Source organism: Trichosurus vulpecula, chromosome 9, assembly GCF_011100635.1.
Source record: "Trichosurus vulpecula isolate mTriVul1 chromosome 9, mTriVul1.pri, whole genome shotgun sequence".
Classification (NCBI taxonomy): Eukaryota; Metazoa; Chordata; class Mammalia; order Diprotodontia; family Phalangeridae; genus Trichosurus; species Trichosurus vulpecula.
In genome coordinates this window covers 86,692,303-86,717,554 of record NC_050581.1, presented here as the reverse complement: position 1 = coordinate 86,717,554, position 25,252 = coordinate 86,692,303, and the positions used below count along the sequence as shown (strand labels likewise).

Genomic DNA, 25,252 nt, shown 5'->3' with positions numbered 1-25,252 from the left:
GAACAAACAGACTAAATTTTGGAGAATTAACATTCAGAGAGTTTGACTGATGAGCCCCTGAAGGAGAAACCCCCCCCCCCAGTGCCTACTGTGCAACAAGAGATCTGTTTGGTTTCTTATTTCTCTTTTCTATGGGCCTTACAAATACCCACTAAATATACAGAAGTCTACTTACAAACTTTTGGATGGAAAGAGAAACGAAATTGGAGTTCTCTAGCCATTGTGTTGTTCCCCTTGGGGTCCTCCCCCTCCCCTGCCCCCACCAGATTCTTCATGTTTTGCTTCTTTGCACTTTGTGAGAGTTCCTGGTTGTATAAGAGCAGGACTCAGACCAGCTTTGGTTGCAAAAGCTGTTGTCTGACCCTTGCTACCGCATGGGGTCCTGGGGTGAGTTCTCCCCTCCGCTTCCCTGCACTGTGTCGGGTTGGCCTGATTCATTCCAGTTCACCAAGTCTTTGGAATTTGGCAACTGGCATCGCTGTTGCTGAAACACCAGATTGTGCAGGATGTCAGTTGAGGCGCAGAGTTACTAGACAGTTCCCGCCCTTCCCCCCACTTTTAAAAAGCCTCTTGGTCCAGTTAAAATGCCTGAGAGTTATTTCAAAATTTTTAACTTTCTACCTCTTGTTAACCCAACTTCTACCCTTTGGGTGAACAGAGAGAAAAAATGCCATATCACAAGGCATCTTTGGGCTTCATTCTAGAAAAAAATGAAGGGGAGGGAGCTAAGGGCATACATGGAGAATATGTTTATAATACATACATACATAGCTTGTTTAACACATTCCAGGGATTAGACAGGAAAGGAACTTAGGAAAGGAGAAAGCTTTATTCCTCAAAATTTCCTAGTAGGTCAGGATATTGTAAGTCTTAGGTATTATATTTAAGTATACCCTGTATAGAACACAAATGGTCCCCATAGTTGAAAAAATTTGAACAAATGGTAGTAAGTGTTGAGCACAGCAAGCAAATTGAGAATAAGTTAATTTGATGTTAATAATTATCAAGAAATTATTATGTTATAATAGTTATAACACATGTATTAGACAAGAATATTCTATACATTAGACAATATATTATTAGATAATAATAAATTATAATATAACAAACTATAATGATATCATGCCATATTATCTTATTTGATACCCAAAAAAATCCTTTGAGGAAGGTATCAGAAATATTGTCAAAGCCATTTTATAGATTAAGAGACTGAGGCTTAGAGAGGTAAAATGATTTGTCTGTGGCCATGAATCTAATAAGGGTCAGAGTCCAGATCTAAACTCAAGTCTTCTCACCCCAAACCCAGTTTATGAAGGCCATGAGTTCTAATTCAGCCCCATTTTGTGGGCAACAGGAAATGGTCTATGGGTCCTCCAATGCCTCATCGTGGTTTGTCTATAACCTGGGGTTCTAAGGGCTATGCTTTTGAAGTACAACCTTTGGTTTAATGGATAGAATGCTAGACTTGGTCCTGGGTTTTGAATCTTACCTCTGAGTCTTCTCAGGATCACACATTTAGATCTGGAAGAGACTTTAGAGATCTCTGTCCTAGAGAGATTAAGTGACATATCCAAACTCTTAGAAGGACTTACATGGAAAAGCCAGGATTTGAATCCAGGTCCTTTGACTCCAAATCTAACAGCCTTTCTACTACGATACTAGCTCCATGACCATGACATGGCCTCTCTGAGCCTTAGTTTTTCGTTCATAAAATGGAGGTAATATCTATAGTGCCTATCTCTCAGGGTTGTGCAGTTCAAATGAAATAGTCCATGTAGGGTGCTTTACAAATCTTACCTATATTATGTCAGCTGCTATTATTATTATTAAACTGGAAAGTGTTTGTAGATGACTCTGTCTGCCTATTGGATAATTCACACTACCTGTCATATAGGCATCTCAAACTTGCCGTGTCCCACAACCCCCTTATCTCTCCCACAAACACACTTCCCCTTTTCTGTTGAGGGCACCACCATCCATCCAGTCACTCAGGTTTAAAACCTTGGTGTGGTCCTCACCTTTCTTGCTCTTTCCCACCCCATGTATACAATCAGTTCTCAATCTTGTTAATTCTACCTCCACATGTCTCATTCCCTCGTTCATTCCTCACCACCTCTTACCTAGCCTCCCCTTTGATCACCCTGCCTCCAGTCTCTTCCTTGTACAATCCGTCCTCCACACAGCTGCCAAACCGATTTTCCTAAAGCACAGGGTTGATCATGTTACTGCCTACGGCTTTTAAAATCAAGTAGCCAATTCCTTTGGCATTTAAAGCCCTTCCTAGTCTTATTGTATATTTTTTGTCTTTGCTCTCTACAATCTAGTCAAACTGGCCTTGTACATGATACCCTATTTCTTATCTCTGTTCCTTTACATTGGCTGTCCCCATGGCCAGAATGTTTTCTTTCCCCACCTCCACCCTTTGGAATCTCTGCTTTCCTTCCAAGTTCAGCTCATGTGCCACTTTCTACATGAAGTCTTTCCTGATCGCCTCAGTCATTAGTGCCTCTCTCCCCAAAATAATAATGATAACCATAATAATAATGATAGCTAGCCCTCATATAGATAGCACTTTGTGTCAGACACCATGCTAAGCATTTTGACAATTATCTTTTCTGGTCTTCAAACAATCCTGGGAGATAGGTATTGCTATTCCCATTTTTCAGTTGAGGAAACTCAGGCAAACAGGGGTTAAGTGAATTGCCCAAGGTCATACAGCTATTACATGTCTGAGACTGAATTTGGGCTCAGATTTTCCCAATTCCAGGCCAGGCACTCTAACCACTGTACCATCTACCTATCTTGTATTCATTTTGCATATACTCAGAAATGCATGTTCATGTTGTCTTACCTAATAGAATCTAAACTCCTTGAGGACCAGGACTGTTTCATTTTAATCTTTATCTCTAACACCTGGCACAGTACTAAAGTGACAGTGTTGTATATATTTTGTTTTCCTCACAGGGTTACCCAGTATACACCTTACCAACCTGAGGTGTCCCAGGGAAGACTGGAGAGTTTGCTAAATTTTCAGACCATGGTGTGTGATATCACTGGATTGGACGTAGCCAATGCCTCCTTGCTAGATGAAGGGACGGCTGCAGCGGAGGCTATGCAGTTATGTTACAGGTAAGACCGTTCCCTAAGAGCGCAACCACCCCCTGATGTGCAGGCAGGGCTAACTGGAAGGAAATTACACAACTCTGCCAACAGAATACAATATGTAATCTGATTCCAACCAAGGCGTCACAGATGCACAACCATCCTTCATCCTTCCCCAATTCACAATCAAATGCTCCATAGCTGTTGTTCCCAGCCTTCTCTTTCTCTTTTCTCCTCTCCTCTCATCTCCTCTCTTCTCCTCTCCTCTCCTCTTCATTTCCACATCACTCCCTACCCTTTCAGGAGAAAACTTCACCTCCTGCTATGCCCCCACATAGAGGTTATACACTATGAATGCCCCTTCTCTCCTTTGTTATACTTGAGAGCCCTTTGATGTCAATTTCTATACGTTCCTCCTTTCCTCCTCCGACAAAGAGGCAGCTGCTCGCCTTTCCAAGGCCAGCTCCTCTACTTTTATAAAATTTGCATTTGTTTTTTTTTTGGACAGGGGAAGGTGGGGCAATTGGGGTTAAGTGACTTGCCCAAGGTCACATAGCTAGTACATGTGTCAAGTGTCTGAGGCCAAATTTGAACTCAGGTCCTCCTGACTCCAGGCCGGTGCTCTACTTACTGCACCACCTAGCTGCCCCAATTGCATTGATTTTTTTTTTAAAGTTCTGAACGTAACAAAACACTGAATGAGTATACATATCCACAGTAGAATAGAAAAGAAGTTTGGGTATGACATGGCAAATCCCTGTAATTCATAGCTTGTTTTTCAAGTGCACAATAAATTCAACTTTCAAAGATGCCCTACTTGTGATTCCTTATTTTCTTTCTATTTTGTTCTATTAAAAAATGCTCTTTTCCTATTTTTTTCATAGAGCACTAAAGTCGGGTTGGGCTTCTTTTTTGGCCCCCTTATCCCTATCTGCCCTCTCACTCCCAATTCTCCTTGCCCCATTGGGAAAAAATTGAAAAAGTTTTGACTTTTGTAACAAATATGTACAGTCAAGCAAAACAAATTCCCAAGTTCAACCATTCCATTTCTGTCTATTTTTCTCCATCACCTTTACACCCATACCTACCCTAACTCACACCCGCACATCTACACACCCACAAATACTTTCTCTCTAAGCAATGAGATTCGTAGACACACGAGCTCATGTGTGCATGTACACATGTGTGTGTATATATGTGTGTATGTATGTATATCTAGCCAATCCTGCCTCCCCTACAACCCTACCTTAGCTCCCTTCTCCAATCAGAACTACCCAGTGAGGTAGGTTTTATTTTAGATATATATTTGTGTGTATAGAGCTTTACAAACCTTAAATGTTAAGGCAAATATTATTATTCAGTCCCTTTCTTCCTATTTATTTCTTCTCCATTATCTACTTTCATGCCCACATCTTACTTAAACACACACACACACGTATGCACGCATGCACACATGCACATGCACACATACACGCACACACCCCTTTTATGTACCTTGCCATTTTCTCAAGTTATTTTTCTATATCTCTTGGTTGTTTTATTCTTTGTATTTGTATTTTCAGCCCCTAATACTGTGTCTGGAACATAGCAGTGCTCAATAAATACTTGTTCGATTGACTCAAACTATTTGGTATTCCTTTCTTCATTTCTTCCACTCACTTTATAACATTTACTCAACTGAGACTGTTCTCTTCAAGATGATCATCAGTTTTTGATTGCTAGTCATTTGACACTCACTCTTTCCTCCCTTGGCTTTTCATTATGATGGTTCTCCCCCAGTTCATCTGACCACTCCTCAGTTTCCTTAACTACGTCATCCCACACCTTAATCATGGATATCTATCAAAGTTCTGTCTCTTAATCTCCCTATATTCTATGCCTTAGGGATCTTATTAGCTCTCTTGGGTTTATCCATTATACCACCCAGCCGCCTCTTCTTATTATGGGATGATTATTAAGCATTGTCTCATTTGATCCTCACAACAATCTTGAAATAGGTGCTATTAATATCCCCATTTTACATGAGAGGAACCCGAGGCAAATAGAGGTTAATTTACTTGCTGTCCAGAACTTTTGCAAACTTTAACATAGTATTTAAATGCCACTTATTATTAAGAGGGGATTGAGGCTTATAGAAGCTGACACTTAGCCAAGGTCACATTGCTGATGAGTCTATGAGGTAGAATTTGAACCCTGGTCTTCCTAACTGCAAGTCCACTGCTCTGTTCTCCATTATTCCCTGTCTCATAAGACAGCTAAAGCCACCCCCCCATATCTTTTTTTTTAAACCTGGGTGGGTGGGAAGGAAAGGATGAAAGTCCATGTGAAAGTCCATGAGGATGAACTACAAGGAGGTTGTCTAATTATCACAGTTTCCCTGGCATAGGGACACTCCACATTTTCATAATTCATAATTTTCAACTTTACTTTTATTGTGAAATCGTATCTCTGTTGTACATCTCATGAACATTTTAATCCAGATGACTCTTTTCTTTTGCTCTATTCTGTTTCTTACTGATAGTAGAGTACTCTTTGGTTTCTCCTTTGTTCTTTAAAAAATATGTATTTTTATTTATTTGATTAAATATTTCCCAACTACATTTTAACATTAAATTTTAAATGTTTTTTATTTTCTATTTTTAACATTAATTTAAAAAAAATTTGAGTTCCAAATTCTCTCCCTTCCTTATGCTTCTCCCCTATCACTTTAGAAGGAAAGCAATATGATATTGATTATACATGTGAAGTCATTCAAAATATATTTGTTAGCCATGTTGCAAAAGAAAACACACAAAAAAACAGGAAAAATAAAATATGAAAAAAGTATTCTTCAATATGTACTTAGAGCTCATCACTTCTCTCTGAATGTGGATAGTATTTTTTATCATGAGACCTTTGGAGTTGTCTTGGATCATTATCTTGATCAGAGCAGTCAAGTCTTTCACAGTTGATCATCCTTATTATATTGCTGTTACTGTGGACAATGTTCTCATTCTGCTCACTTCACTTTGCATCAGTTCATGTGAATCTTCCTAGGTTTTTCTGAAACTAGCTTGCTCATTTCTTTTAGTACTGTAGTATTGCATCATAATCACCTGTCACAACTTGTTCAGCCATTCTCCAGGTGATGGGCATCCCCTCCTCTTTTTATCTTGTAGCTTTCTAACTCTCTGCCCCACCAAACATTTCTTCTAGAGTTGAATTTTTCCATTTGTATTTAATTTCTGACTCTTCCTTTTCTTCTTAACTGGTGTTCACTCCCTTTTTAAAGAATTATTTGGATGCTTTTTTCACTTACAAAGTTGGGATCAGGTAGTTGAGTACTTGCTCATTAGTAGCCCTTTGACCTTTGGCAAGGTACTACCCACCTCCAGAGCTCAATTTTCTCATTTGTGAAGTAAGAAATGTTAACTAAATGATGCCCAAGAATTCCTCTGGTTCCAAAGTCTATAATCCAGTGACCTTGGGACCCTGAGCTAGAGATTTCTGCTTTTTATTTCTTCATTCTTCAATTATGGGATTGTACTAGACCAGTGGTTTTTAGCCTGGGGTCCATGGATAGATTTCAGGAGATCTGTGAACTTGGATAGGAAAAAAATTACATCTTTATTTCAATATAATTGGTTTTCTTTGCAATCTTAGGTATCTTATTTAAGGCATTTTAAATTTTATGAAATTTGTGTAATAAATTATGCAATTTAAATTAAAAAAAATCATTTTGAGGAGAGGATAATAGGCTTTACTAGACCCATAAAGGGCATGAAGCAGTTGAGGACATAGTGAACGTGTCACACAGTGAACAGAGGATGAGTTCAAATCTGGTCCCAGATACTTACTTGCTATGTGACCCTGAACAAGTCACTTAACCCCTCCCTGCCTTAGTTTCTTTATCTTTAAGACAGGTGTAATAATAGCATTTTCCTCTCAGAGTTGTTATGAGGGTATAGTAAGATATTTGTAAAGTGCTTTGTAAATCTTAAAGTACTCCATAAATGCTAGCTGTTATTATTAAATGGGTCTCTGACACAAAAGGTTATGACCGCCTGGCAAGACTAGATGCTTTCTAAGATACCTTCTAGCTCTAAATCCTATGATCTTGCTTTAATATTCTTACAAGAAAATGACCCTTTAGTTCTTTATGTGTTTTTATATAATTTTTTCTTTTTTTTTTTAACAGACACAGCAAAAAAAGGAAATTTTATGTTGATCCTCGGTGCCACCCTCAGACTATAGCTGTTGTCCAGACTCGAGCCAAGTAACTTTTTTCATTTGTATTTTGAAATTAAAAATGAGATTTGCCTATGTTTCTCTTTCCTACCTTTCAAAGATATTGGCTTACCTTGGGTTACACAGGTTGGACATTGAGTCTTATGCTGGAATACAACCAACTTATACTTTCTTTTCTACCCTGTTTTACATAAAAGGAAACTACCAAACAGTTTCTTCTTCCTTTGCTTTGTAGTAGTTTCCAGAGAACAAGAATCTTTTTCTGACACAAGGTTCTAGGTTCTAGAAGTATCCAGAGCCCATCTACAGAGCCATTGTATGTGTACTGCACCCCCAGACCCCATTGTATGTATTTTGTCTTTGGGGGAAGATATTTGTTAGCTTATTTTCTTGGTAACTCCTTATAGTTTGGTTCCTAGTTGCAGAGTGATTTTGGGGAATCCAAGAAGAAAATGCTACCCTACTCCCAAATCTCCTCAATGGCCTTATTTATACCCCAGATTTCTTCATTACAACTTCATTTCTTTAGCTTAAGACTTTCATCCTTTTTACGATGAAAAGACTCCTGTAAGGCAGTAAAACTTTGAGCTGTTTATATCTTCTGGGGCATTAATTTCAGATCCATTCCTAAGGGCAGGTTTTAGTAGAAATGAGAGAAAGCTTACTAGTGCATGGAACAACTGAGGGCCGGTAAGAAAGAGGTACAGGGTACTGAGGGGGTTCCTTGGGGCACCCAGCACAAACTTCTCCTGCCGCACAGTATCACTCAGGGCTGCTCCCACTGCTCAACTTAGGTACCATTAGGCTTATTTAGAAGAAATTTATTTTTTCAATTTCCCTTTCTAAATATAAGCTGTAAATACTCTATGTGTAATCTGATGACTATTTCTCTCCTTCCCAGTTACATAGGGGTACTCATTGAGTTGAAACTGCCTCATGAAATGGACTTCAGTGGTAAAGATGTCTGTGGAGTGCTGTTCCAGTATCCAGACACAGAGGGGAAGGTGGAAGACTTCATGGAGCTTGTGGATAGAGCCCACATGCATGGGGTAGGACCAGCGCTTACTTTGGTGTTTTTGATCTTTGATCTATCTCTTGGCTCCTTAATTTCTCTCTCTGCAAAAGGAAAAAGCCCACTGATGGCTTTTCAGCAACAGCAACTTTTGAAGACCTCTCCTAAGTCAGAAGTTGTGATCAGTTTGGGGGGGAGGGAGCACCTACACTGATAAGGTCATCTATTTCTTTGATGAAAAGCACTTAATGTGTAGTGAATAGAGTGCTGGACTAGCACTTAAGGGACCTGAGTTCAAATCCTAGCTGTGTGACAAGTCACCTAACCTTTCTGATTGACCTCTAATCCTTACCTAGGGCTGACTTCATGGGGGAATTTTGAAGATCAAATGAGATCATACACATAAAGTGCTTTTCAAACCTTAAGCTCTTATATAAATGTTAGCTGTTATTATTAGGGATAGGGATTTGACCTTCAATTTCATTGGCATAGGAAAATCTGGGATGAGGAAACTCATTGTACCAAGGCAGGGCCTTAATGGGACTTCCTCTGTGGCCAAATTATAGGCTGCATTTCCTTTATAGTCCTTTATATTTTAAAAACAATCCATTTCAACTGAATGTTATGGACCTACCATGTGCAAGGCACCAAAATAGTTACTGAGGATAGGAACTACCTTACCTTCTCTGTTGGTACCTTCTCTGCAACTTGTAGTCTAAGAGTGTTAGCTAGAGTACTGAAGTTAAGATATTTGCTCAGGGTCACAAAGCAGCATGTGTTGGAGGTGAGACTTCAACCCAAGTCTTCCTTGTTACAAGTCTAACTCTGTGCATGATACCATTGTCATGAATCAGTCAATAACAAACATTTGTTAAGTGCCTACTGTGTGCCAGGCACTGTGCTAAGAGCTGAGGATACAAAAAAAGACAAAAGACAGTTTCTGCCCCCAAGGAGCTCACAATCTAATGGGGGAGACAACATGCAAAGAAGTACATGCAAAACAAGCTATATGCAGGATAAATAGGAAATGATTAAAGAAGGAAGGCAGTGGAATTAAGAGGGATTGGGGAAAGCTTCTTGTGGCAGGTGGGATTTTAGTTGGGACTTACAAGGAAGCCAGGAAAACCAGTTGATGGAGATGAGGAGGGAGAACATTCCAGACATTGGGGATAGTCAGAGAAAATGCCTGGAGCCAAGAGAGGAAATATCTTGTTCTTGGAAAGCTAGGAGGCCAGTGTCAATAGACTGAAGAGTAAATGTTGAGGAGTAAGGTATATAAGGTATATAGGAGAGGACTAGCCTATGAAGGGATCTGAATGCCAAACAGGGCAGTTTGTATTTGCTCTTGGAACAAAAGTAATGAGAATAGTAGGACTCTACCCTTAAGTCACATAACTATGGTTTAAAAACATGATATAATCTACATGAATAAATGTTGAAAAAGGCATTAAGTAAACATAAGGTATACATTACTCATTTATTCAATGAGCATTCATTAATGGGCATGACATTAGAACATTAACTTTTAAAAAATTCTTTTAATACATTCAGTGTTCTACATCTGTGAGCCCCTCTCCCAAAGGTGGGAGATGTCTTTTCATATCTTTTCTTTTGGACCAGACTAGTTCTTTATAATTTCGAAACTTTCATCTTCAATAGTTTTGTGGTTCTTGGAGTGTGTGTGTGTGTGTGTGTGTGTGTGTGTGTGTGTGTGCGCGCGCGTGCGTGTATGCATATGTATATTTGTACACATGTACATATGTGTGAACATATATATCACATGTGTATTTCCAATAAATAAATATTTCTTAATTTTGAGCAAAATGGGCATTTTGCCTTCTTCCATAGAGAAAACAGGTATTATAGCTCCATCTTTGTGAGCATGATACAATGCCTGATTTTGATTTGGGTTCATATGTATATGACAGAATATAATGAATCATCTGTCTTCCTGATTCAATTGAATTAATTGCTTGTCAAATATAATGAATTATATATAGAGAATGATCCTTGTTATGCCACCTTCAAAGAAATCAAATATAAAAAGGTTAATTCAGTGATAGTATCATATAAAAGGGTTAATTCAGTGATAGTATCGTGTGTTATTGTCAGTCAATGAACCAAATATTAAAGCAAAGAAAAGACTTGTTTCACTCTTTCTACAGATGATAAGAAATAGAAAAAAAATGAAAGAAAACCCAAACTTCACAAATATTAAGGTCCTACTAAAAGCATTATTAGGTATTAAGGGAGACCACAGAACCATACCCCTAGAGGTAAGCTCTACACCTTAAATTAGAATTTATTTAGTCCAGTCTCCTCACTTTTTTGCTTAGAAAAGTTAATTTACTTGCCCCAAGTCACATAATCAGTAATAAGGCAGAGCTAGGATCTGAACTTGGGTTCCATGTCTAAGTTTAGCACGACATCATACTGCTTCCCTTTGGATATTAAAGAAAATACAAAATACACACATATATATGAGTTAAATGCTAAATAAAAGCTTATTCGTCAATTCCATGCTTTTTCTTCTCTCATTTTAGGCTCTGGCTTGCTGTGCTACTGACCTATTAGCTCTTTGTGTCCTGAGACCACCAGGAGAATTTGGGGTTGACATTGCCTTGGGGACTTCTCAAAGGTTTGGGGTACCACTTGGCTATGGGGGACCACATGCTGCCTTTTTTGCTGTCCGGGAAAACTTGGTGAGAATGATGCCTGGAAGAATGGTGGGTGTGACAAGGTAAAGCCTGGATTCTCCCTTTTTCATGTTTAGTACTTTTCCTTGGTTTCTTTCCCCGAATATCAAGACCAGAATGTACTTTGCACTTTCGCTGTGTTCTTCTCTTCTTTTTGTGCTATGTGGATGAATGAAGCTAGTACCTAAGAGAGAGGTAGAAGAAAGAATAGCCTTTCAGTCCAGGGAACACCATCCTACTTTCCAGCCTCCCTAAGCATGTGCATGGCTGCAGTAGAAGAGCGGGACTGCTCAGCCACGGCATCTTTTGGGAAGCACTAGCTTTCAGTTTCCACCATGAGGTAGTGATAGGTGTTTCCATGGTACCTCCTTAAAAGGAGCTAGTCTCTGACCCATTTTGTTACTTGCTCTCAATTCCTCAGTGAAAATGGTTCCAGGAATAGGGTGTTGGTTATATCTGCCCACATGGTTTACCTCTCAGGATAAGATCATCACTTGTCTTAGGGACTGACAAATTCTATTCATGGCCTTTCATTTCCCTGTCCAGTGCCACCCTAAGCCTGCATTGGATTTTGCCAAGATAGTTTCTAGTAGGTGTAGGCAATTCTGTAGTTTTTCCTAGAATGCTTTATTATAGACTACAGAATAGATGCCGATAAGATTATGCCTGTGCAGACCAAATAAAATTTATTAGCGCTGTATTTAAGTGATAATCATTCTGAAAATAATTCAACTCAAATATCACCTTGTGAGAAGCCTCCCTTGAAAATGCGGGCCCTCCCTACCCCCCAAGAAATCACCTTTCTCATAAAACCTCATATTTTGTACTTCCCTGATACACATGTGTATTAGTAATGTGTATTATATCTATTTTTGTTTTATTTTTCTTCTTATTTAGAGTTCTATAAGGGAGTGGATCCTATTTTATCTAAACTTTGTGTCTCTTCTAGCATACAGCACTGTGTCCTGGATATAGTAGCTAATTGATTTTTGAACGAACAAATGAATTACTATTAATTTAGCTTGGGAAATTTCTGAGCTTTGGAGGTGGCTTCATATTTATTTATCCTTTTTCCTTCATCATATTGTACATCCTACAAGTATTTGAAGCCAAGTTCTTTTAGAAATTTTCCCAGCATTAGTTTATGAGCCTGAACCACAGGATGTCTTAAGGACATCTGCAGGACTTTGACCTTCATGTAGCTTTTTGTGTATTTTCTTGAGGGTTTCTAAATTATCTAGTGTCAAGCTGTGTCATTCCTGAAACCCCATGACAGTTAATGGGAAAAATTGGCTGTGTCTGTTAGACCATGTGTTAGCAGCTGAGCAAATAATACCTATGAGCAAATAGCCTAGTTAGTTAACATTATGAAATTTTGGGGGTATTTTGTTCTGCAAGCATATTCCTTTTTTTTTTCCCACTAAAGATAGAGGGAAAAAACCTCTAGTGATATCTACACAATAGACTAGATGACAAGAATTCTTTTCCAACTATTGATAAATTCTGTCTTTGTATTTGTACATATTTGCATTTATAGAATCATTTCCTTTGGGCTAAAGATATTAGAAGTTGGTTTAGCTTAGGCAAATATAGGGCTAAACTTGGGCCATTCCTCTTTCCTTACCGAAGGCTTCATGATGCAAAGCAAAACCTTTGGAGTAAAAGATTAGAGGTCCAGAGAGTAAGCCCCTCACATGGTACAGGGCAACACCTCTTTCCTCAGTGAGGAAAGCACCCCAGCTGGTGGTGAGTCAGGCTGACCAAATCCTTTCTTCTTTGACCCAGGGATGCTACAGGAAAGGAAGTATTCCGTCTTGCCCTACAGACTCGAGAGCAACACATCAGGAGAGATAAGGCTACAAGCAACATCTGTACAGCTCAGGTACAAGACAAACAAATGTACCTGCACAGTTAAACATCCTGTAGCAATAACTCCTGCTGCATGAAAGGAAGACTTTTATTTTTAAAATTAAAAAAAAATTACTTATTTTCTGTTTTCCTGTCACTGGCATTTCCCAATATATTTTTCTCCCTCTCCTCCTCCTCCTCCTCCTCCTCCTCCTCCTCCTCCCAGAGAACTATCCCTTACAATAAAGACTAAAAAAGAAAGAGGAGGAAAAAAGCAGTTCAGCAAAACTAATACATAGAAAAAGTCTGACATTACATGGGAAATCTGATTTAAATGATGGCCCCAAGAGCCCATATAGTTTGTTCTTGTTCATTCATTCAGTTGCATCTGACTCTTCGTGACCCTCTTTCCATAGGGTTTTCTTGGCAAAGATACCAAAGTGGTTTGCCATTTCTTTCTTTAGTGGATTAAGGCAAGTAGAAGTGACTTGCCTCGGGTCACACAACTAGTGAGTGTCTGAGGCCATATTTGAACTCAGTTCTGTCCTGACTCCAGGCCTAGTGCTCTATTCACTGAGTCATCTGGCTGCCTCTTCATCTAGTTTAACTCCCATTTTTGGGGAGAAGATGAAATTGAGGCCCAGGGAGGGAACTTCTCCAAGGTAACCCAGCAATTCAGGGGCAGAGTGAAGCCTGAAACATTAGTAACAGATCTACTTTTCCAGGGTGTCAAAGTTTACAAAGTACTTTCCTTGTCACAGCCCTGGAAAGTCGGTAATAAATAATCCATGTTTTTTCCATTTTACAAATGAGAAGGCATAGTAGTTTACCCCAAATCACCAGGTCAGTGGGTCAGAATTCAGGTCTATACTGCTTTCTTGTACAAGAGCACACTGCAAATGACTGGTCATAGGATCACAGATTTAGAATTGGGAGAGGCACTGGAAGTTATTTAGTCTCTTATTTTACAGATCAGAAAACTGAGGCCTAGGGATGTCAAGTGACTTGCTCCAGGTTGTATAGGTTGTGCCAGAGCCAGGATTTGAACTTATGTCCTCCAACTCCAGATGTACCATTCTTTCTGCTATACCGTGATGCCTTTCTCATGTATAATATATGTATATATGTATGTATATCTATATATATGCATGTATATACGTATATGTATATGTGTATATATATGTGTGCACACATATATATAGAGAGAGAGATAGATAGATATCTATATCTGTATCTATGCATATAGATATAGATATATGCATGCACACCCGCAGGTATACATATATACACACATATGTATATGTGTGTGGGGAGGAAGCGAGGAAGCCCTCTTCAGTTTATCTTTATGCTGAACTCTTAAACAAATACTCCAGTGGTCATTTCCTAAATGGTCAAATACAGGCAATTTCATTATAGAATTTGTAACATCAGCTGGTTTTCAGATGACTTCCAATATCCAGTGATCATCACATTAACCACTTTTAGCCACACCTGGACTACAATTCCTGAACTGTCCTTGTCTTTTTAGGCTCTTTTGGCTAACATGGCTTCCATGTTTGCCATCTACCATGGCTCCAGTGGGCTCAAGCACATTGCCAGGAGGGTGCACAATGCCACCTTGATTCTAGCAGAAGGTGAGTAGTTTGTCTATTGTAAATCTCTTGGATTGGGAAAGGATATAGTAGATCAATTTCTTCCTTTCAGAAGAATTCCTATCATTAGACATGGCTGCTTAATCACCAACCACAGCAACTATAAAAAGCCTTTGCTTTTTGCTATCGCATTAATGTCACAATAATTCATTATAAGGTTGACAGGGTCAGTAACCCTGTGAAATAGGTTATCGAAGTATTATTATCTTCATTGCTCTCATAGAGAATTGCTATTCCTTGTACATAGTTGTACAGATTATAAATGTTGGAGCTGGGATTCAGTTCTGACTCCAAATCCAAAGTTAATTCCATTATATTATACTGGAGGTGAGTTTTTAAATTGCTCAGAAGCAGAATCCTATCAAAACTGAGGTTCAAAGAGTTCAAGTAACTTTCTCAAGATCTTAAAGTATCAGAACTGAGGTTTAAATCCGGGCTTCTTGTCTCCAGGTCTAGCACTTTTTCTGCTACTCTGTTAAATTTTTTTTTTTATTAGCTGAATACTGTTGAAAAAGTTACAAATGTACTATATACCCCTTTTATTATACTGGTGTAGGGCTGGTCCTACCTTCTTTTAAGAGTAACCATAATATATCAGATTTATCTCTCCCTGTCTCCACCATAAAGTCCTCCTATCCTTCCTCATGGCTTGAAGGTGACCTTGGTTTCTCAAAGATTATGCCAGGTTTTTTTTTTTTTTTTGGCGCGGGGAGGGTTGTGAGGCTATCAGGGTTAAGTGATTTGCCCAGGGCTACATAGCTAGTAAGTGTCAAGTGTCTGAGGCCGTATTTGAACTCAGGTCCTTTTGAATGCAGTGCTGGTGCTCTATATACTGCCCCACCTAATTGCCCCCTATTTTTTTTATTATAATATGTATAATACCATTCCAGAATGCCTATATTTGTTATTTATTGCACATAATTTGGGGTCACTATGTTCTAACCACTAAAGGTTTTCAAAGATTGATTATGGTTTTCATCAAATTTATGTCGACGAATTTGTTTATTAATGGTTTTTTTAATTGTCAATGTCTGAGTCATCCACACCGCCATCAACCCAGAATTCATAAGCATGTACCATATGCAGTCTGGCAGGGAGCTAGGGAAGCTACCAAGAAGCTCACCAAATACTCTTGTATAGGGGAAGACATTTAGCACAACAATCTTTTTTTTAAAATTTTATTTAATTTATTTAATATATTTAGTTTTCAGCATTGATTTTCACAAGAGTTTGAATTACGAATTTTCTCCGCATTTCTACCCTCCTGCCTACTCCAAGATGGCATATATTCTGGTTGTCCCGTTCCCCAGTCAGCCCTCCCTTCTGTCACCCCACTCCCCTCCCATCCCCTTTTCCCTTCTTCCCTTGTAGGGCAAGATAAATTTCTATGCCCCATTGCCTGTGTATCTTATTTCCTAGTTGCATGCAGAAACTTTTTTTTCTTTTTGAATGTCTGTTTTTAAAACTTTGAGTTCCCAATTCTCTCCCCTCTTCCCTCCCCACCCACCCTCCCTAAGAAGGCAAGCAATTCAACATAGGCCACATGCGTATCATTACGTAAAACCCTTCCACAATACTCATGTTGTGATGCTCCTTCCTAACCCTATCCTCCTTTATTGAATTATCTCCCTTGACCCTGTCCCTTTTCAAAAGTGTTTGTTTTTGATTACCTCCTCCCCCTGTCTGCCCTCCCTTCTATCGTCCCCCCTTTTTTATCTTCTTCCTCCTTCTTTCCTGTGGGGTAAGATACCCAATTCAGTGTTTTTCCTCCTCAGGTCAAATCCGATGAAAGCAAGATTTACTCATTCCTCCTTACCTGCCCCCTCTTCCCTTCCAACGAACTGCTTTTTCTTGCCACTTTTATGTGAATTAATTTACCCCATTCTATCTCTCCCTTTCTCCCTCTCTCAATATATTCCTCTCTTATCCCTTAATTTGATTTTATTTTTTTGGATATCATCCCTTCATAGTCAACTCACCCTGTGCCCTCTGTCTATATCTATATATACACCTACACATATACATACATAGACACATATACATGTATATATACATACACACACACACATATATGCATATTCCTTTCAGCTACTGTGATCTGAGATCTCATGAATCATACACATCATCTTTCCATGTAGGAATGTAAACAAAACAGTTCAACTTTAGTAAGTCCTTTATGATTTCTCTTTCTTGTTCACCTTTTCATGCTTCTCTTGATTGTTGTGTTTGAAAGTCAGATTTTCTATTCAGCTCTGGTCTTTTCACTGAGAAAGCTTGAAAGTCCTCTATTTTATTGAAAGTCCATATTTTGCCTTGGAGCATGATACTCAGTTTTGCTGGGTAGGTGATTCTTGGTTTTAATCCTAGCTCCATTGACCTCCGGAATATCGTATTCCAAGCCGTTTGGTCCCTTAATGTGGAAGCTGCTAGATCCTGTATTATCCTGATTGTTTTTCCAGAATACTCAAATTGTTTCTTTCTGGCTGCTTGTAGTATTTTCTCCTTGACCTGGGAGCTCTGGAATTTGGCGACAATATTCCTAGGAGTTTTCTTTTTGAGGAGGCAATCTGTGGATTCTTTCAATTTCTATTTTACCCTCTGGCTTCCTCACCTTCCTCACCAGCTTCACCACCCTCTTCTTTCTCACCTTCCTTGTCTTCAGATTCATCCTTGGCACCTTTTTCTTCACTTCCTTTCTCTTCTTCTCTCCCCTCCTCCTCTTCCTCACCTTCTCCTCCTTCAGAGCGGGGCTTGTGCTGCTTGTCTATGCAAGGTCTGGCTGTTTCTATTAAACTACAAAGGCTTTGAGTATGGACAGAGTGATAGCATAAGAGTCTGTTTGAGCATCAGTCTAGCTAAATTTAAAGAAGTTCATTACCCCAAGGATGGCCACCTTGAATTTTTTGACCATAGCAACTTGGGCAGGCAGGTTTCTTATGATGGCCCTGTGCTAAGATCTCAGGATATAAATGTAAGTAAAAAGAAAGTGCCTGTCCTGAGGGAGATTTCATCCTCATGAGGGAAGTCAACATAGAAAAAGAAGCAGAAAGAGGTGGGGGAGTAAAGAGTCACAAACACAGCTGGGAGGGCAATGAAGGGTGTCCAGTCTGGGTCTTTCCAAATTCCTGGAAAGAATTTGGCAATGGGAGAAGGGGGCCAACATGGCTGAGAGATGTTTCAAGGTGAGAACTCAAAGATTATTAATTAAGGTACGGATTGCATTGGTAGAGCATCCCCAAGGTGATACATTTATATGCCCTTGCATATTGCAGTATCTTTCCCAAAATTTCATCTAGAGGCAGCTAGGTGGTGTAGTGGTTAGCGAGGGTTTAAATGTGATCTGAGAATTTTATTAGCTCTGTGACCCTCAGTGAGTCACTTAACTTGTGTCTGCCTCACTTCTCTCAAATGTAAAATGGGGATAATTATAGTACTTATCTCAAAGGTTGTTGTGAGGATCAAATAATATTTGTAAAGTGCTCAGCACATTAAGTAGGCACTTAATAAATCCCTTCCTTCCCTCCTTCCTTCCTTCATTCTCTCCTTCCTTCATCCTTTCTTCCTTTCCTTCCTTCCTTCCTTCCCAAAACAACATAGACTTAAGAAGGAGAAGAGGAAACAGTCTCATGGTGCAATGGGATAATCAGGGCCATGAGATGGCTCAGTGGATAGAGCACCAAGCCTGGAGTCAGAAAGATTTGGGTTCAAATCCAGGCTTACTACTAGTTCTGTGACCCTGGGGCAAGTCACTTATCCTATTTGCCTCAGTTTCCTCCTGTGTAAAGTGGGAATAATAATGGCACCTACCACCCAAGGTTGTTGTGAAGATGAAATGATATATAATAATTTTAGTTTTTTTAACTATATAATATGTGTTAACTTATTTTTGATATCCATGGAGGAGTTTTCTGTTTATAATAAAACTAGCTCTCCTGTTTTTTGTTTTTGTTTTCAACTAGGTCTTAAGCGAGCTGGTCACAAGCTACAACACGATTTGTTCTTTGATACCTTGAAGATCCAGTGTGGCTGCTCCCTGAATGAGGTTTTGGACAGAGCAGCTCAGAGGCAGATCAACTTCCGGCTCTTCAGAGACGGCTCGGTAAGCGGAATTCAATTCCTTGGTCTTTCTACAACCTCTTTGTCACTTGGAGTCCACTTCTCTGAGTCTTTTAGCAAGTGCAACTGCATGTTTTGGAGATGCCTCCTTTCTTCCCACTGAGGTACGTGTGTCTTCATTTGGCCACAAGCTAAGTATCTCCTCTCTCTATTGAAGAATTTTGTTTTCAGAGATGGAGAATAGAGGCATATGTCTTCCACATGACGCTTGGTTCTTGGTTCTTAGGGTTTTATGTTGTCCTTTATGGCAATTTCTGGATAGTGACTTCTGCCACTTTCCTGAGGATAGGGATTTCTTTGGGATAGGGAACTTCAGGTGAGGAAACTCCCCCATGCAACTTGGGCCTTTCCCTGCAATTTATAGTCTTTGATGATTGCCTAGACCACTGACTTGTCCAGGGTTACACAGGTGGTCCTTGAATCAAAGCTTTTGAGATCCACTTTCTATTCTTTTGTGGCTGTGTGATCCTAAGTAAGTTACTTAACCTCTTCCACCTCGGGTACCTCATTCTATAGAATGAAGATAATAATTGTTGTTCGGTCATTTTTCAGTCATGTTTGACTCTTCATTATCCCATTTGGGGTTTTCTTGGCAGAGATACTAGAGTGGTTTGCCATTTCCTTCTCCAGCCCATTTTATAGATGAGGAAACTGAGGCTAGTAAGTGTCTGAGGCCAGATTTGAACTCAGGAAGATGAGTCTTCCTGACTCCAAGCCTGGCACTCTATCCGCTGCACTACTTAGCTGCCCTCACAGGGTTGTTGTGAGGATCAAATGAGATAACAGAGGAAAAGCACTTTGCAAAAACCTTAAAGTACTATGTAAAAGTTAGTTGTTATTTTGTAGCAGTAGATAGTAGTAGTGGTAGTACTAGTAATTGTAGTAGTAGTAGTAATAGTATAATTGCCTTCTTAGTCCCTTTTCACAATCAGAGATGGAGGTTCATTCTGTTTTACCATTCTCATCCTTACCACTCTCCTTCAAGGCTGCATTTCTCTCCTAGAAATCTGAGTTCTAATTCTGACTTTTCAATTTGTTAACTGAATTTAGGCAAGTCACCTGTGGGAGAAGAATAAGAGAAAAGCCCTATCCTACTTCCAACATCATAGTTGAGTGCTGATTTTTGATCAGAATGCATCCAGACTTCCACTTCTGGCCATCACTCTCATTGAAGGCCATGGGGGTGGGGAACAGTCAGAATATAATACTCGGTCATTTGTCTGCTGCTATTATCAAAGTGTAGAATGGCTCAGGGATCTGGGCATGCCAGAGGAAGTGAAGCTGTGGGGGCAGCATCCCTCTAATATCTTTTGGTGCCCCTTTTCTCATGCTGACATGAGCAGGCAGATTTCTACCTGCCAAGGCCAAGTAGATTAGAATAAGTGATGCAATTGTGTCATAATGAAAGGAACAATGAATTTGGAGTGGGATGATCTCTTCTAGTTGGCAATTGTGTGACTTTAAACAGGTCACTTAACTTCTCTGGACTTGAATTTCCTAATTGTTAGAATGAGAACATTCAACATGACTAGAGGACATCTAAGGATCCTTTAAACTTTTGATGACTTCATAATTAGCTGTGTTCCATTAGGCTAATGAGGATGTTGTACAGCAATTTTTGATTCATTTGGCCTTTCTCTAGTGGTCCTGGAATACCAAGTTAATGATTCCTTTTTTTTTTGTTTGTTTGGGGTTATAGTTTGGCATTTCCCTTGATGAAACAGTCACAGAAAAAGATCTGGATGACTTGTTGTGGATTTTTGGCTGTGAGTCCTCTGCGGTAAGTCAGATTGAAATTTGAATACCTAAAAATTCACCTTTGGGACCAGGCTAGTGTGGGTGGTAGCAGAGCATGTGAACAACAAAGATGTAGCCACATCTTAAGAAAATAATTAAGCTGATGAGTCTCTGTTGGGAGAATTCTTACAAGGCTATGACTCTTTATAAGCGGTCACTTGATGGTCTAAATGTAAGAAACCAGAGCAAGATGTACATCTTAAAATGATTGAAGGCACTGAAAATATTTGGTCAGAAGCAGGTGCTTTGCCTCTTTCAAGAGGGACATGATGTTCAGTATGAGGAAGGTGCGAGTCCTCATGCAGCACTCTGCAGAGAGGTGATGAGGGTGTGATCACATATGTACTGCGTGTCCAGTTCTGAGGGCACCATTTTAGGGAAGACACTGACAAACTACAGTACATCCCAAGGAAAGTAAAGAGGCTAAAGGCCACACCATACAAACATCTGTTGAAGGAATTAGGATGTTTAACCTAGGAAAGAGATAATTTGGGGATGGAGGATGGGGAACAATGATCAAAAAGTATTTGAAAGGGTATTGTAGAAGAGAGATTAGATATATTCTCTCTGGCTCCAGAGGGCAAAACCAGACATAATGGGCAAAAGTTACAGGTAGTCAGATTTCTACCTGATGTAAGAAAGGACCTTATAAATAGATTTGTCCAAAAATAGAATGGATTGGGGGCAGAGTCAAGATGGCAGAGTATGGGCAGCAACTCAGCTGAACTCTCCCAACATTCCCCTCCTAACAACTTTAAAATAACTCCTTAAATCAAATTTTGGAGTAGAAGAGCCAATAGAGAGTCAGAGTGAGACATTTTTTCCAGCTTAAGACAACATAGGAGGTTGGCAGGAGATGTCAGGTGGGAGCCTGGAGAGAGGCAGCAGTACCAGCTGTGGGTCTTGGAGGTGACTGTGATAGTGGCAGCAGCAGCAGCTTTTTGGAGCTCTCAGCCCAGAGACAGTAGGGGTGCTGGTGGTGATGGTGGAGGCTGGACAAGAAAGAGAAAGATTACAGAGGATTTTTTGTTGACACTGGCTATAGCTGGTGCTGACTGGCAATTCTACCGCCCGTATACAGCTCTGGGTCACAGTTCCAGGTGGAGAGGAGTGCTTGTGGTCAATCACAAAGGAACAGGGGTCCTGGTTGAAGTTCCAAGGCCAAGTGGAGTGCTATCACTTGTGATTAAGGGGGAACAGGGACCCTTTCTAGGTAAAGAACAGAGCTTTACCTCTCCCTGGATCACACCACCTTGGACATGCCAAAAACTGGCTCTCAGCCACCCCAGAACTAACTCTGAAAACAGCAGCGCAAAAAAGCCTGAATCTTGGCACAGTGCCTCCCCATCTCTAGGTGAGCAAAGCCCAAGTTAATATCAGAAAAAGAATTATTAATAACTTAAAAATTTAATTTTAGTAACTCAGCACCTACAGTTAGGAAAATTTCTCTCATTCAGGCAGAGGTTTGGCTTTCAGCCACCTTATGTATGAGGCAAAAATAAGGATAGTACATTTTTATATAAGATAGGTGAGCAGAGTATATCAGTGTCTGTAACTGGACAGGCTCAGGGAGTGGAACCTGGGGAAAGAGCAGACTCGTTTTTGGAATTTCCCTCAGTCCTTGAAAAGCTGAGTATGATTGATAGTTTCAGCCCAAGCCTTCATTTCTGAGATGCCTGTGTAGGGATCCGAGGGCCTTTTGGGGCTACATCTCAGCCCTCCTTTCAGACCCCTTTGATTTCTTCTTTTGTATATTGCCCTTGTGCCACAAATTTTTGCTTAAGTCCTGGGCATGGCTGGGGATGCTGTCTCCCCATTGTTGTTGCTGCTCAGTCCTTGAAGTCCATGTTTTATAGAAAGTTTTTATAGAAAGTTCTCACAATCCAAATGACCATTGCCACATCATACATAGCTGCTTATTTCCTTGGAAGTCAAAAAAGTGATGATAGATGTGTTGTCCACCATTATTGTTAAAATAATGTTGAATTAAAAACACTAGATGTCCTAGAAACTCAACTTTTACACGTCATCACAACCAGATAGCTCTATGAAAGATGTTCATTTTTCTTCTCTTATCTAATCCACAACAATTTTTCTGCTTTCTATTGGTATAGGAGCTGGTTGCTGAGAGCATGGGAGAAGAGAAGAAGGGTATCCTAGGGACCCCATTTAAAAGAACCAGCCCATTCCTGACACATCAAGTGTTCAACAGGTTAATATAGCTCCCTTGATATCTGCATTTTGCATTGTGCAAGCAGTTTGAATTTGAGGCTCCTTTTGATGGCAACTGATTGATTCACAACCTTTAAAAGTATATTCCTCTTTTTTCAGCAGTGTTTCTTTGCTTAACAAATATAGGGGTCACAGTTTAATAAATCCTAGAAGTACGTTTTAAGATAGGGTATTAGCTTCAGAAATTTGGTAAGCTTTTAACTTCACATTCCCTTAACCATTCTTCTTTCCCAGCTCCCAGATGTCATGATTTTTGCCTTCTTATTATGCTGATAACCATTAACAGTCTATTCCAAACCTCTCAGGCCAAGAATCTCTTAGGAGTTATCCTGTCCCTTTCTCCTAGAGTTGAGTTCTTAACCTGGAGCCCATGACTTCATTTTAAAAATGTTTTGAGAAGTGTATTTCAATATTCCCCGCTAATCCAATGTACTTTTTACACATTTCAAACACGATTCTGAAATGAGGTCCATAGGCTTCACCAGACTGCCAAAGGGTCCAAGACACACAAAGATTAGGAACCCCTGTCCTGGAGCAATAACATGTTGTAGGTTTACCAAGCATCCTCATTATATCTTTCTGAGTATAAATATTATTTCCCTCACTGCACAAATGAAGAAACTCTGTGATTTCTCAGTTGTTAACTCAGGTGGTATATACTGAAGCTGTGATTTAGGCTCTTATCTCCTATGTCCAAGTTCAGCACCTTGTCCATTCTGTCATGCAGCCTTCCTGTTGTGTTGTCTGATGCCTGATTTGATACCCTTTGGGGGTAGTTGTTACATCTTAGCATCTTTTAGAAAGTTGTATGTAGGCTGACCCATTTGGTTCTGAACGTGGATTCTGTGTTCTATCACAGCTACCATTCGGAAACTAATATTGTCCGCTACATGAAGAAACTGGAGAACAAAGATATTTCTCTCGTCCACAGCATGATTCCTCTGGTAGCTATGACTTTCTCTGTTGTTTTCTTGTCTCGTCCTCAGTCTCTTGCTAGAGTATGGAGGTAGACACTCTAGGTGGGATTGAGGGTGGATGGAAGGAATTAAATACAATAATAATATGATGCTTTTTTCTGGGGGGGTTGTTTCTTAAAGGGATCTTGTACGATGAAGCTCAACAGTTCATCTGAACTTACAGTAAGTACATCAATTTCATTAAATGTTTACTTATTGGAGCATCTTGCATTCCAGTGTATCCTAAGCCCATAGTTGCCTATCCTCTGCATCATAGCTGCTTACGCATCCTTTACTTCAGGGTTTCCAACTTGGGGCCCATGAACTTGGTTTTTAAAATATTCTGATAACTATATTTTAACATAATAGGTTTCTTTTGTAATCCTATATATTTTATTCTGAGGAGTCCACAAGTTACACCAGCCTGCCCAAGGGGTCCAGAACATAGTGAAGGTGAAAAAACCCTGCTTTACAATGATATGGGAATCAGTGTTTTTTAAAGTAATGTTTTATCTTTTCCAATTACATGTAAAGATAGTTTTCAACATTCTTTTTTTATAATGTGTATAGGCCTTAAACAGAACCATAACTTATGTGTGTTTTCTCCCCTCCTCCTCTTCAGCCAATCACATGGAAAGAATTTGCCAACATCCATCCCTTTGTGCCTCTAGACCAAGCTCAAGGTTATCAGCAACTTTTCCGAGAGCTGGAGAAGGATTTGTGTGAAATTACAGGCTATGACAAAGTTTCCTTCCAACCTAACAGGTAACTGACATCCCTCATGTCAGTGATGTGACTTGAGAATAAGAATCCAATTTGGGAGACTGTCACTTATTTGTGCCTAGTGGGTCAACAATAAGAACAGCTAGCAATTATATCATTAAACCCCTCTGTCAACTCTCTATGACAATAAATCACAGAAAAGGTGCTAACCTGCAGTAATAGAGGGAATTCCTGATACCAGTGAAAGCACAGATCCATCTTCTTCCTCCCATCCTCGTCCAGAACCACTGGACCTCAGTTTTGTCATCTGTAAAATGAATTGTAGGGAGAGGTTGTTAGAGGAAGGGACCAGTATTTGAATTGGATAATGGCTAAGCTCTCTTCTATTTCTAAGTTTGTGGTCCTTTGATCTTTATAGAGGGCCAAGTGTGTTGTAGTGGACAGAAGACTTCATCTGGATGCAAGAAGACTTGAGTTTTTATTCTACCTCTGAGACTTACTAGCTGGGTAACTAGCCCTGCTCTAAGGAGGTGGATCAGTTTCCTTATGTAAAGCTAACTTGGGTCCAGTGAATGGTCCAGTGAAACCCAAGATGCAGATGGAAAGCACAAGAAAAATGACTTTGTGTTCTGTTTTTCCTCACATGGGTAGTACATTGGTGAACATCAGTCCTGGAGCCTATATCATCTACCTGTCTCCTACAACTGATGGCTTCTGTATTTTGGCTTTTGCCAAGTTATAGGTGATACAATGTTCCCATATTCCTTGTTTTTAATTTTTTTTACATTTGTTCTCCCCCTCCCTAATTCCTTGAAAAGGTAAGCAATATGATACTCATTATACATGTGAAGTCATGCAAAAATGTTTTTAAAAAACCAAGAAAAATAAAGT

The 25,252-nt window shown here is 39.6% G+C and overlaps 1 protein-coding gene across 1 annotated transcript in view; it reads left to right on the top strand.

Annotated features, from left to right (window-relative positions):
• The window catches only part of GLDC (glycine decarboxylase), a 105,487-nt gene that overhangs the window by 35,482 nt on the left and 44,753 nt on the right, over positions 1-25,252 (top strand). The window contains exons 4-15 of the mRNA XM_036737710.1: positions 2,965-3,129; positions 7,280-7,357; positions 8,231-8,378; positions 10,885-11,081; positions 12,823-12,919; positions 14,414-14,519; positions 18,497-18,636; positions 20,353-20,433; positions 22,565-22,662; positions 23,542-23,626; positions 23,780-23,821; positions 24,261-24,403. Coding sequence (XP_036593605.1) covers positions 2,965-3,129; positions 7,280-7,357; positions 8,231-8,378; positions 10,885-11,081; positions 12,823-12,919; positions 14,414-14,519; positions 18,497-18,636; positions 20,353-20,433; positions 22,565-22,662; positions 23,542-23,626; positions 23,780-23,821; positions 24,261-24,403 — 1,380 coding nt within the window. The remainder of the gene's footprint in view (positions 1-2,964; positions 3,130-7,279; positions 7,358-8,230; positions 8,379-10,884; positions 11,082-12,822; positions 12,920-14,413; positions 14,520-18,496; positions 18,637-20,352; positions 20,434-22,564; positions 22,663-23,541; positions 23,627-23,779; positions 23,822-24,260; positions 24,404-25,252) is intronic.